Source organism: Notothenia rossii, assembly GCF_949606895.1.
Source record: "Notothenia rossii genome assembly, chromosome: 3".
In the NCBI taxonomy this organism is placed as follows: Eukaryota; Metazoa; Chordata; class Actinopteri; order Perciformes; family Nototheniidae; genus Notothenia; species Notothenia rossii.
Genome location: NC_136901.1, coordinates 89,375,564 through 89,388,256, shown reverse-complemented (window position 1 = coordinate 89,388,256; position 12,693 = coordinate 89,375,564). Strand labels below are relative to the sequence as shown.

The following is a 12,693-nucleotide window of genomic DNA, read 5'->3' as shown; positions in this document are numbered from 1 at the left end:
GGGCTTAAGAGGGTTTTGGTTTCCATTTAAAAATTGTAATGACAATAACATGTTTGAAAAATATAAAATGTTCTGCCTTGTTTTCTTCCTGGACAGGCTTTACTGCTTTGATTGCATTGAAATCATGCAATAAAGATAAGATTTGTGGGTTGATGTTTTTCTATTGGTGACAAGCGCATGAGAAATTCCATCATGTTCTTAGTTATTTTTGGTTAATCTGCTTCACACAATATAGAAACATTTGTATTATTAAAAATTTGAAAAGATAAACCAAGTTATTTTTATTTTTACAAATAAAAAAGAAAAAACGGGCCCTACAGATCTGAAAGAAAACAAATACATTGTACAAAAGGTGTGTGCTTCAGTTCCTTTGAATCTGAAAAGCTTGTTTGACCTATTGGTGGTGCTGTGACTTCAGATGTTTTGGCCTTTGCAAGAGACTACTTCTGCTGATAAATTCAAGGCATTAGATCATTTGTGGGCACCCTGTGGTAGCATGAGAGTCATTCACTGAACAGTACTTGCACGTATAATTGCATTTGGGTTTTATTAATAATATATTTGTGTGTCCACTGTGTGCATCTACAGTGCTAAAGCATGTGTCCATACTGCATATATTAGTATCTGGCTCTAATATCACTCAATGTACAACAAGGTTCGAGCCACATGATCTGAATCAGACATTTAACAGATAAGGTGGTACAATGTTTTACACTAAATATAAGTACACAGAAAGTAAGTGCAGTTGAATTGCAAAGCATTCACCATGTTCCTAGAAAGGCATTTTTTAAAAAGGCACTGCGCTATTTACACAAAAGCAGCAAATACACTCAATTGCTGAAACAAGGATGTTGTTTTTCATGTTTTTATCCGCTCCATTGGTTCTGTCCATGAGGATGTCTTTATTGATCTGGAAGAAAACCAGAAAAAAGTTATTATCATTGGGTCATTTCTGCTCATGGTACTGTCAATTATTTTTGAATAAAACAATGTATGTTAATGCCAATTCATTTGTGTATCATTTAATTTTACATTTGCCATTTAATAATTATGATATTTTAAGTAATGTATCATTAAACCAAGACATTACTGGAAAACAACATGCGGTATAACAATGCATAACAAGTGTAAAAGCTTTATTTGGTGGATTTGCTCATTGCTGAAACTGGCAAGCAGCACAACACATTATAAAAGCTATTAGTATATTTATGTGTATATGTAGAAAAGTGTTTTGTACTTGACATTACCTGCTGCCACATTTGAGTAAAGGCTCTCTTCTGCTTCATTACAGGCATCTGGTAGAAGGATTAAAATAATGTATCAAAGGAAAATTCCTGCACTTTATTTAGACACTGCTGGCCACTGCAGTAGTATTTGTATTACTCCATGTTAAACACAGAGGAAATACTTTACCATTTCCAGCTTCTACAGGCCCTCCTATTGTTTCATAGAGACAACGATCACCTACAGAGAAGTGAAAATCAAGCCAAATTTTAAATCACAATTAAGACAAAAAGTTAAAATAAATTATATTATTAAACCGGACAATGGCTGACCATGGAGGAGAGTAGAATATTGTGGCATGTTTTGAATTTCATCCTGGTTGATCATGTGGTCTGTAGCAGGGCCCTGATTGTTGCTCTGAGATCTGGTGGCAAAACATATGAAGATAATGAAGTGGATTTATGAAAGGAACATATCACTGCTGTCATGTTCATAATGAAATAAAATAGAGCGTTGTACCAACCTGATACAGCATGAATCTGTTAAAAAAATAAAAAATTTGCTGCTATGTTATTATGTTTTGCAAAGGTGTTCTACTGTTAAAACAGTACGTGTGATTACATTAGAGTCAATCTGATATCAGAAGAAAATGATCTCACCTTTTGACTTTCTGTATAAATACAGGAACAGCAGCAGGAGAATAATCAGTACAACTCCACCAAGCAGCCCAACGATCAGAAGAATGGGAAATTGAGAGGCTTTTCCAGGTCCGGACGCTGCTACTATAAGTAATCTTTATTAATATTTATTTTATATTAAACGTTCCTGTTATAGATCAACTGTATAAAACATCTCTCTTAAACAAACACAGTTTAATTCAGATGAAACTAAGCTTTCTTTATCTCAGACTGTAACACAGCTTACAAAAAAGGAAGGGTTTTTAAATCATACTTACATTTGACTGAGAACCAACTCTCTGGTGACGTCCTACCATCTGCTGGATCTCTCCGTTTACATTTATAAAAGCCTTCGTCTGACTTTGACACTGCAGAGATGTTCAGCTCCTTCCTGGTATCGTTCTGGATGAGTTTTTCATCTTTATAGAAATCCACATTATAAAGAACAGTTCCTGTCTTGAACTTGCAGCTAAGAGTGACAGAACGTCCCTCAGCCACAGGACGGACAGGACTCACCAGGATCATTTCATAATCTGAAAAGAAATCAAAGAATATAAAGGCTTTGACAGAGTCATCAGCTTTTGCAGATTTAATATGTTTATGCACAACTGGCCTAGTCTGGCAGAAGCTGAAATGTCAGGTAGATGCATGAGGACATTTAAACACAGAATATTATCTTTAATCTTTGAGAGAAGTAACCCTGGAAATCACTTCGCAAATTGTTCTTTTTTATGAAGTTTTACTAATTTGAAGAGACGTTTGGCTAATGCTTGTTGTCACCTTCACATTTCAAAACAACATAATACTTCAGAAACAAACATTTTAAATAATTAAAACTCACCATCTTTAGTGATGTTGACTGCATTACTGAACTGTCCTGTTTCAGACTCACACCAGAACACTCCACTAACCCATCTGCTGGTTATTGTGCATGTGGATCCAGACATTGTCCCCCAGGAAGAACAGTGATAAAGGTAGCCAGATTTAGAAAACCTCCTCACTCTCCACTCAGTGGAGTTTCCCTCACAGCTCAGTGACACAGACGTTTTGTTGAAGTGCTGCACACTGTCAGGACTCACTGTGAGAGACGCTGCTGAATTCAAATCTGAAACACACAAAGAGTGGACATTTAAACCATGCAGACTGAAGAAGACAATGCATTGGTATGGCAAAACTGACACTTAATTTACCCTGAAAAAACAAACGGTAACAAACTAAAGTAGTGTCACGATTCTCATGTTATGTCACGTTTATAGCTTTGTAGCTTTGGGTGTTTTTGATGTTTTCCATGTCATGTTTTCCTTTGGGTTATTGTCTGGTCCTTTCCCCTGTGTTTTCCTCTTGTCATTAGTTTCCCTGGTGTGTCTAATTGTCTGATTATGTTCACCAGGGCCCGTGTGTTTTCTCCTCCCTCCTCACCTGTGTCTTGTTGTGTGATTGGTCTTGTGTGTATTTAAGTTCTGGGTTTTCTGTCTGTCTTGGTCGGTTCGTCTTGTTCCATGACTAGTTCTGCGGTGAGTGTTCTGTTTTGTCATTGTCTATGTATGTATGTATGTATGTATGTATGTATGTATGTATGTATGTATGTATGTATGTATGTATGTATGTATGTATGTATGTATGTATGTATGTATGTATGTATGTATGTATGTATGTATGTATGTATGTATGTATGTATGTATGTATGTATGTATGTATGTATGTATGTATGTATGTATGTATGTATGTATGTATGTATGTATCCTTGAAATAAAGGAATTTTTAGTTTATATCTGCATTTGTTTCACAAACCGTGACAAGTAGGAGGAAAACAAAAGTGAAAGTACCAGTCCCTCAATCTCACACTACAAATGTGTTTAATTATATGTATTGTTTATCTCTTAAACTATTTAACCAGCAGATAAATATCTTAAAACATATTCCAAACTAAAAAAATAAAGAAAACACTAACCACTTATATCTAATGTATTCTAGAAGCCTTATATTATTAGGTTTTGGATTTACAAAGTCTAAGGTTTGAACCATGGCGAACAACAACTCATGTGTCAGGATGAAAAGAGATTATTTTGTGTTCAAATTCAGTCAAGTCCAGAAGATGAATCAGTCAATCATCATTCTGTTTTAGAGAAAGGTTTTGAAAACTGAACTATGACCTGATGCTGGTGTAAAAGAAAAGTTCCCAAAATAAGTGACTTTGTTCCATTTTGCAATAATGGAAAAGTCAAAACAAACCTCAAGACCAGGCAAACTTTGAGAAAGACATTTGTTGGCCTACAGTGTTCATTTTGGCAGCTGTTTTTTATTTAGTCTTAGTCTTTAGCCGAAAATGGTTATTAGTTTTAGTCACATTTTAGTCATTTCTATCCTTCATAGTTTTAGTCTAGTTTTAGTCTCAAAACGTTTTAGTCTACTTTTAGTCAAAATGTTTTCTCTCTTCAAACCAATTCAGTTAGGCAAATATAGGTATCTGAAATTGGAATCAATGTGACTCAAGTGTTGAAATTCGTAAAGCAACATTTCACTCTCTTAACACTTTACTTATGTAATATCTAGGGATGGATATTGTTAAGGTTTTCTACGGTACTTATAGTCTTATCGATACTGCTTATCGATCCGGTACTTTAACGGTATTCTTGTATTTACTTTTTGTTATTTTTTAAAGGGAAAAACTAACAAATTGTTAACCGAATGAATTGCTTTATTTAAATGTGAAATACATGAAATATATATAATTATGTTAAAATATTGTACTGTACTTGAGTAAAATGTTGAGGTACTTTACTGGAGTATTTAAATGTGTTGCTACTGTGTACTTCTACTCCACAACATGTATTTAATACCTTTAGTTACTTTACAGATCTGGATGAATGATGTGAAATCTAATCAAGTGTTAAATCAGACTTTAGTTCCACCTGGAGTAAATTCACAAGCTACCCTGCAGTATACAAAGTCCTTCAAACTTGAAGGACTCCAGCATGTGTCCCTTCTGAACGCACCGTCCCTGGCAGATCTCTGTGTCCGCTGCAGCATGTCTGTTAGGCCCCGCCCCCCCGCACACAGATACCTCATTCACACCAACGAAACTCCGGTTCAAGCTCCGTGCTAGAGCTTTTCAGGTTCAGAACCGGTTCTTCGGTTTACCTCTGGTTCTTTTCACACCGCCCAGAGTCCGACTGTTGTTGTTCAGGAGTTGTTCCTGCCCCCACCCCCGCCTCGATGTAAGCGTGACGTATGCGGTGCTTTTGCTCTAGCCGGACATTTTTTTGGTGCTTGAAACAAACCGGATTCCGGAGCTAAGAGGCTGCTCCGCTGCGGTGTGAACACAAAAACCCGGTGCTTTTCAAGCTCCAGCTCCGAACCGGCCCTGAAACACCGTTGGTGTGAATGAGGTAAGAGAGACACAGGGAGATCGCTCTTCTGGAGTGAAGAGAGCGGAAATAATGATATTGCAAGTTCGAAACGTAAGATGCATTTTGACAGACAAGACATACACTTGGGGGAAAATACCCTGCATTTTGAATGTCCGATAGTCCACCATTAACACCTTAGTCCAGTCTCGTCAACGAAAACTAAATATACATTTCTTCAAAGTTTTCGTTATCAAGAATCTATTTTTAGCTCGTTATCGTCTCGTCTTAGTCATGTAAAAAAGGTCGTTGACGAACATTTTTCATCATAGTTTTCGTTAAAGAAATCAAGACTGGCCTACTGGTGGTACAAACTACAGAAAGAAAGAAAAAAGAAGAACATACTGACCTCCAGACCAGACAAACTTAGGTTCACTCTGCCCACTGTAAGACACTGGATCCTCTCTTTCTGCTCTGCACACATATCCTGCTGTGTGCGTTTGTCCATCAATGATGAAGAGATGCTGTTCAGTCCCATTCTCACTGCCAGGTAGCAGCTCATAGTTGTAGAAACTGTAGGAGTGGTCTGACAGTTTGGGAACAACCTTATACCAGTAGAAGCTCCAGCCAGCAGAAGGATGACCAACGCTGCAGTTCAGAGTTACTGAGGCTCCAGGACTCGGCCATGATGGAGACACAGTGAGGACAGGCAGAGGTCTGTCTGTTGGAAAACAACATTTCACAGAATGATAACATTATGATGTATAATTGGTGGGTTGCATGCACTCCTTGGATCCTACATATTTTCTGCATACAGTATGTAAAAAAACAAATGTAAGTGTGAACTGTACTTAAATATAAAAACCAAAATACTATTTGTATATACAGTAAAAAAAAAGTGAACTGATAATAAATGTCTTAGTCTCAGAAACTTTCAATGTGAAAACAATCCATTTGTCACAGGTAATAAAGTATAACAAGATTTGTTGTTGAAGTATTATCTTTATGTAAATGCTTTGATGTAAGAAACTGATCCCTGTCTTCTTATTCTTATTTTAATACTCATTACTTTGTGTTAACGAAAAGCACAGGATTTTACAGTATACTTCACCTCCCTATACAGCGTCAGTGGAGCTGTTCAACCGTTAAAAACATTACAATCATTTACAGATTATATATTAGAACTTGTCCAAACTGCGTGTTCACATCAACATGGCTCATAAATAAATAAATGTTTGCATTGAACTTGGTCATGGTGGTATTACTTTGATCACTTACCTGATACATTTAGATAGATTTTATTGCTTTCCTTTCTTGAGTCCTTCTGATAAAAAAAACATTGGTATGCACCACTGTAGTCTGGAGTTAGAGGGTGTAACTCATAGCCCTCATGTTTGTCGTAAGGAAGCCATTCTTGATAATTCCTGTAGATTGAGTAAAACCAGTCGCTGTCTTTGTCTCCTGCAAAGTCACACTTGAAGGTAACAGACTCTCCGGTAAAAAAAGTTGTCCAGTTTGGCTCAATGGTCAGTACAGCATCTAGAAACATCACAAGATACAAAAAGTAAAATGTGTTTTCTTTTTGTCAAAAACAGTTTTATACATTGACCAAACGGATGTTGTTTGGAGAGTTACATCGGTAGATTTGTCTAGAATGAGTAAACAAAAAGTATGAAAATGGTATAATTACCTTGAGCTTGTCCACGGTAAAGTAAATACAGAACTGAAATAAGTATGAAACTAAATCAGACATTATCAAACTGACAGAAATATATATTAACCTCAGGCATTTAAAAAGTTTTATCAATGGCAATTAAAACAGGAAAAGTACTCACAGAAAAAACCCCGTAGACAGAGCAAAGTGTGTCCCATCTTCACATCCAACACTGAGAATCTGCTTCTGAGAAATTCTTCTACTTTGTGCAAATAGAAAGATTGAAACTGCAGCATATGAAGAGCAATCAGGAACTACAGCAAATTTGTTTGCACCTTGGTTTAGGTCTCCTCTAATGATGAACAGAGATAAGGTGTTAACATATCCTTCCTGATGTAGATAAGATCATCCTGTGGGCTCGTGATTCTTCACATATGGTCAGTAATGATTGATGCTTCTCTAAAGGCTGCTGCATAAAGTCTTTCTAGAAAAAATAAAGTGCATACAGTTTTAAGGAGATACAATTGCAGGCGTCATTCTCACTTTATAATCCATGGGCCTTCTCACCAATATTTGATATGAAAATGTGTGTAACAGCTTTAACCAAATAGTTGAAACGCAGTGATGGAGTGTTACGGAGGAGTTCAAGTTTAAGTTTAGAAGCAACCTCACCCACAGGAAGTCTCTCATAGTCACTTTACCAGAAGTGAATGTGAAGAGAGACAAAGTCCAGCCCCCTCCTCGAGATAGACTCTATCTACTTTAAGGGAGCTACATTTCATATCTATATCATTAGTAATAAAGCAATCATTTGAATACAGAAAATATGTTTTTTCTAGGTGCAACATTTGATCCACAGTCGAACAAAGATTATGTTAATTCCATAAAAATGGTCGAAATAAATAATACCACGACACTTCAGAAGCTGTGTAGTTTTAAATGTGGTGGGTAGTCAACATTGAAAGCTTCCACTTCCATGCATCAGTGCTAAGCTAAGGAAGTGAACCGTAAGCAGTCAATTGTTTAGTTATTAGTTAGGAGTTACATGACATCCGATCCTGGTGCCAGACTTCAGAAGGACTATTTGTGTAGAGTAGGTAAAGTATCAGATAAAGTAGTTTGACACCACCTTGTGGTCATATATCGAAATCAATCTTCTATTATAACTGCACAGTGACTGGAGAAAAAGTCAAATAAACATCCTCAGTAAAACATACTTACACAAATTGGACAAAGTAATGTTTGCGGTAGTGCGTCGGTAGATTCCCTTCTTCCATCTCTCTACATCCAGCATATTGTTTGTATACGTTTACACGCACTTTGAGGGGAAATTAAGGGATTTACGGATACAGCACTCAACACACATGAAACAGAACTGTATATATTTAAATAATCAAAAATCCTTAATCACAAACAATAACAAATAATTTAAACTTGTTTATTTGATTAACAACTCAGTCTCTCCTCTCTCCTAACTTTATCTTATGTTACCTAGATAGCATTCTTTCTTTTAATTACGCATATTTGACTAATCACTCCCTTTTAAACTGTATTTTTTATTTTGGACTGTCCTAGTACACACTGGAATGATTTCCTACCTTATTGTTTACAACTATATTAAATAAAGGTGTGCATTGGAAATATGTACATAAATGGTGACCAAACCGTTTGAGACCCACTGAGATAACTTAGTCTAAAGTTAACTATCTTAACCAGGGGTCGGCAACCCCTGGCACCGTAACCAGTGGCACACTAGGAATAAGTGGAATAAATAATTGGAATAAATATTTAAATTGTATTTTTGGATCCTGAATGAGACTGCTGCCAGAGCGCGTCTCCCCGTTACCTGCAGAAGGAAGCCCCGCACGCGACGCAGCCCCGCTCTCTTTAACATGCTACACAGGGACGGACTGGCCATCTGTGTGTTCTGGAGAATCACAGAACGGAAAGGTCGTCATTATTATTATGCCGTTTAAACAATTATTAACGGCATCATGTAAGTTGCGCTGACAGTTGAAAGAGGTCCACAAACTGCTTCCCCGCCCCCCTGTTGACAATTCACGATCGTCGGCACACTGATCACAATTTCTTTTTAATGGCACTTCATATGAAAAAGGTTGCCGACCCCTGATCTAAACCCTCAGAGTCCTTTACCTCACTGAGCTGTAGTTATCAGCCTCTCAGTCTGACAGGCGAGAGTTCTCCCTCTCCTTGTTGTAGAAACAGCTTCTAATGTCCGTTAGCTCTGAGCTAGCACCAGATGCTAACAACAAAAATCCCTGTAACTGGTGCGCTCTCTCTCTTTCTCGCTCGCTCTCACTCACTCAAAATGCACTAGTGCCAAACACACACACACACACACACACAGAGGCTGTGCTCCTCCCTGGCGATAAGCGCTTGCGTACAAAAAATTAAAACACATTTGAAAAGTGGGGGGGACACAAACAGGATTTTGAAAAGTGGGGGGGACATGTCCCCCCCTGTCCTCAGTGGAAATTATGCTCATGAACAAGAAACACAGTAACGTATATTCACATTTTGAAATCATACGAGATAATAAAGTGAAAGTACTAGCAGAAAACAGATGATATTTTAAGTGCATTAAAACCTCTTAAGCTTAAAAAGCCCTCAAAACGCACCTTTTCACCAAGGCTTTCCCCACTATATAGTTAGTTTGATAGGTTTATTTTTCCGCTACTTGCTTGCCCCCCCACCACCCCCCAACCTGTCTGTCTCTTTTCCCCTACTCCCCCCCTACCCGACTTGTAAAGCGACCTTGGGTTTCGTGAAAGGTGCTATATAAATATTATGTATTATTATTATTATTTATTATTATTATTATTAAACCCCATGGACCCGGTTCCGGGGCCAAAATCGCGTCATTTGCAGGAAACAACGTCTAAGGAACCTTAATATTGAATAAACTATGAATATTTTATATACATATAACGGGAAAAAACTCATTTAACTGATCTTTTTCATTTTTTTTTCAAAAAAAACACACAATGCTAACACTGACCCTCTGAATTAGCCCCGGGCGAAAAATGCTAACCTATTACTGAACCGAAAATCACTCCTAGCTCCCTTATTACTTATCTTAGCAGCACATCCAACACATCGTGTATGATCGTAAAGACACAGAATCTAACGGTGCCCACCTCAACACTGAAAGATATAAACTCGCAACGTTATCATCAAAAACGTACATCAAAACATGTAGCGCTAGTTAGCCTAAAACGCTAACATGGCTTACCTTGGTTTTGTCTGGTCAAAAATTATCTTCAATGGCATTAAAACGATAAAAACGATGCTGTAGTTAATCCATAGGTTAATATCCAATGTGTCTGTGTCCCCTTTGAAATGTTCTGATAATCTATAAGCAATGAAACTGGATTTGCGTTTTCAAATATCAGAGCAGGCCATTCCTATGCTCTGTAGCAAGATTGAATGCACTAAAATGCCACCTTTTTTTTAACATGAGTGTGTGAGGGACGATTTCCCTTCGATTCTATTGGCTCTAACGGTCAGAAAGAGATGTCACCTGTCAAAATCGAGCAAGGGGGGCCAAAGATAAGGAAAATCCACCCAAATGGCCCCAGAAGAGGTTTTATTTGCTAAATCTGTCTAAAAAGGTAAAATATCACTTGTTTTGCATCAATCTTGATACAGGGTACTTAATATATGTTGTACTTTGGATTCCTAAAGCTTTTAGTCTACTAACCCATCATCCAAGGTTAGTTTTCCCTTTAAGTAAAAAATATTTTACTTTGAAAAAAAAGATTATTAATTTAACCCTTTTAGAAGGGAAGATATGGTCAATTGTTCTGGGAATGCCATTTTCGAGCCTGAAACCTGAAAAACAGGCTTGGGCTTAAGAGGGTTTTGGTTTCCATTTAAAAATTGTAATGACAATAACATGTTTGAAAAATATAAAATGTTCTGCCTTGTTTTCTTCCTGGACAGGCTTTACTGCTTTGATTGCATTGAAATCATGCAATAAAGATAAGATTTATGGGTTGATGTTTTTCTATTGGTGACAAGCGCATGAGAAATTCCATCATGTTCTTAGTTATTTTTGGTTAATCTGCTTCACACAATATAGAAACATTTGTATTATTAAAAATTTGAAAAGATAAACCAAGTTATTTTTCTTTTTACAAATAAAAAACCAAAAACGGGCCCTACAGATCTGAAAGAAAACAAATACATTGTACAAAAGGTGTGTGCTTCAGTTCCTTTGAATCTGAAAAGCTTGTTTGACCTATTGGTGGTGCTGTGACTTCAGATGTTTTGGCCTTTGCAAGAGACTACTTCTGCTGATAAATTCAAGGCATTAGATAATTTGTGGGCACCCTGTGGTAGCATCTAGTAAGAGTCATTCACTGAACAGTACTTGCACGTATAATTGCATTTGGGTTTTATTAATAATATATTTGTGTGTCCACTGTGTGCATCTACAGTGCTAAAGCATGTGTCCATACCAGAGTCCTGCATCGGGTCGGGTATCCGCGGGTACCCGACGGGTGACCCGCAAAAAAGGTGATTTGCGGGTGGTATTTTTTCAAACGCTTTTTTCCGGGTTCGCTTCTGGGTAAAACAAAGATGATGCGGGTCCGGTTGCGGGTGTTGCATAATAAATATATTTAAACAATAATAATTGAGTTTAATGTTTAAATCCTCAGACCTCTCCTCCGCGGTACCGAGCATAATCATAACCTCTGCAGTGCATCTATCTGCTGCTGAGCGCACCACATTCTGAATGGCTGAGGTGAAGCTCTCTATAGGGGAGAATACAGCATTTTCAATAACTCTTCCTCAAGAGCGAAATCCAACGTCTGGGAGGCTTTTGGTGTCATCCTAGATGGAGAAAATAAACAACATCCCAGGCTTTTTGAGCCAAATATGCAACTGCGTGTGTTAATAATTGCACGTTGTCACTGCTTATATATATATGCGGGTTCGGGTCGGGTTGCGGATCATGTGCCGGCGGGTCGGGTCGGGTTGCAGAACTAATTGGCAATATGTGCGGGTAGCGGGGCGGGTTCGGTACTGCACGTCACGGGTGCGGGGCGGGAGCGGGTCTTGAAAATCAGACCCGTGCAGGACTCTGGTCCATACTGCATATATTAGTATCTGGCTCTAATATCACTCAATGTACAACAAGGTTCGAGCCACATGATCTGAATCAGACATTTAACAGATAAGGTGGTAGTACAATGTTTTACACTAAATATAAGTACACAGAAAGTAAGTGCAGTTGAATTGCAAAGCATTCACCATGTTCCTAGAAAGGCATTTTTTAAAAAGGCACTGCGCTATTTACACAAAAGCAGCAAATACACTCAATTGCTAAAACAAGGATGTTGTTTTTCATGTTTTTATCCGCTCCATTGGTTCTGTCCATGAGGATGTCTTTATTGATCTGGAAGAAAACCAAAATAAGTTATTATCATTGGGTCATTTCTGCTCAAGGTACTGTCTATTTTTGAATAAAACAATGTCTGTTAATGCCAATTCATTTGTGTGTGAACATATTTACATTTGCCATTTAATAATTATGATATTTTAAGTAATGTATCATTAAACCAAGACATTACTGGAAAACAACATGCGGTATAACAATGCACAACAAGTGTAAAAGCTTTATTTGGTGGATTTGCTCATTGCTGAAACTGGCAAGCAGCACAACACATTATAAAAGCTTTTAGTATATTTATCTGTATATGTTTAAAAGTGTTTTGTACTTGACATTACCTGCTGCCACATTTGAGTAAAGGCCCTCTTCTGGTTC

The 12,693-nt window shown here is 37.5% G+C and overlaps 2 protein-coding genes and 1 long non-coding RNA gene across 3 annotated transcripts in view; all 3 read right to left on the bottom strand.

Annotated features, from left to right (window-relative positions):
• Positions 1 to 528: 528 nt before the first annotated feature.
• On the bottom strand, positions 529 to 1,298 carry LOC307034223. The gene is made up of 2 exons (XR_013806833.1): positions 1,248 to 1,298; positions 529 to 910 (listed from the first exon to the last, which is right to left on the bottom strand). It is a non-coding gene; the product is annotated as an uncharacterized lncRNA (long non-coding RNA).
• Positions 1,299 to 1,460: 162 nt separating this feature from the next.
• The window catches only part of LOC307033073 (uncharacterized protein), a gene marked incomplete at its 3' end in the record, with an annotated part of 36,394 nt that continues 25,161 nt past the window's right edge, over positions 1,461 to 12,693 (bottom strand). The window contains exons 6-10 of the mRNA XM_079671342.1: positions 2,180 to 2,434; positions 1,884 to 2,003; positions 1,748 to 1,763; positions 1,547 to 1,648; positions 1,461 to 1,464 (exon numbers count right to left, since the gene is read on the bottom strand). Coding sequence (XP_079527468.1) covers positions 1,461 to 1,464; positions 1,547 to 1,648; positions 1,748 to 1,763; positions 1,884 to 2,003; positions 2,180 to 2,434 — 497 coding nt within the window. The remainder of the gene's footprint in view (positions 1,465 to 1,546; positions 1,649 to 1,747; positions 1,764 to 1,883; positions 2,004 to 2,179; positions 2,435 to 12,693) is intronic.
• On the bottom strand, positions 2,732 to 6,797 carry LOC307034569 (uncharacterized protein; the record flags this gene model as incomplete). Its single annotated transcript, XM_079673401.1, has 3 exons — positions 2,732 to 3,006; positions 5,658 to 5,969; positions 6,527 to 6,797. The coding sequence occupies 3 exons, from the start codon at positions 6,795 to 6,797 to the stop codon at positions 2,732 to 2,734; spliced, it is 858 nt and encodes a 285-aa protein (XP_079529527.1).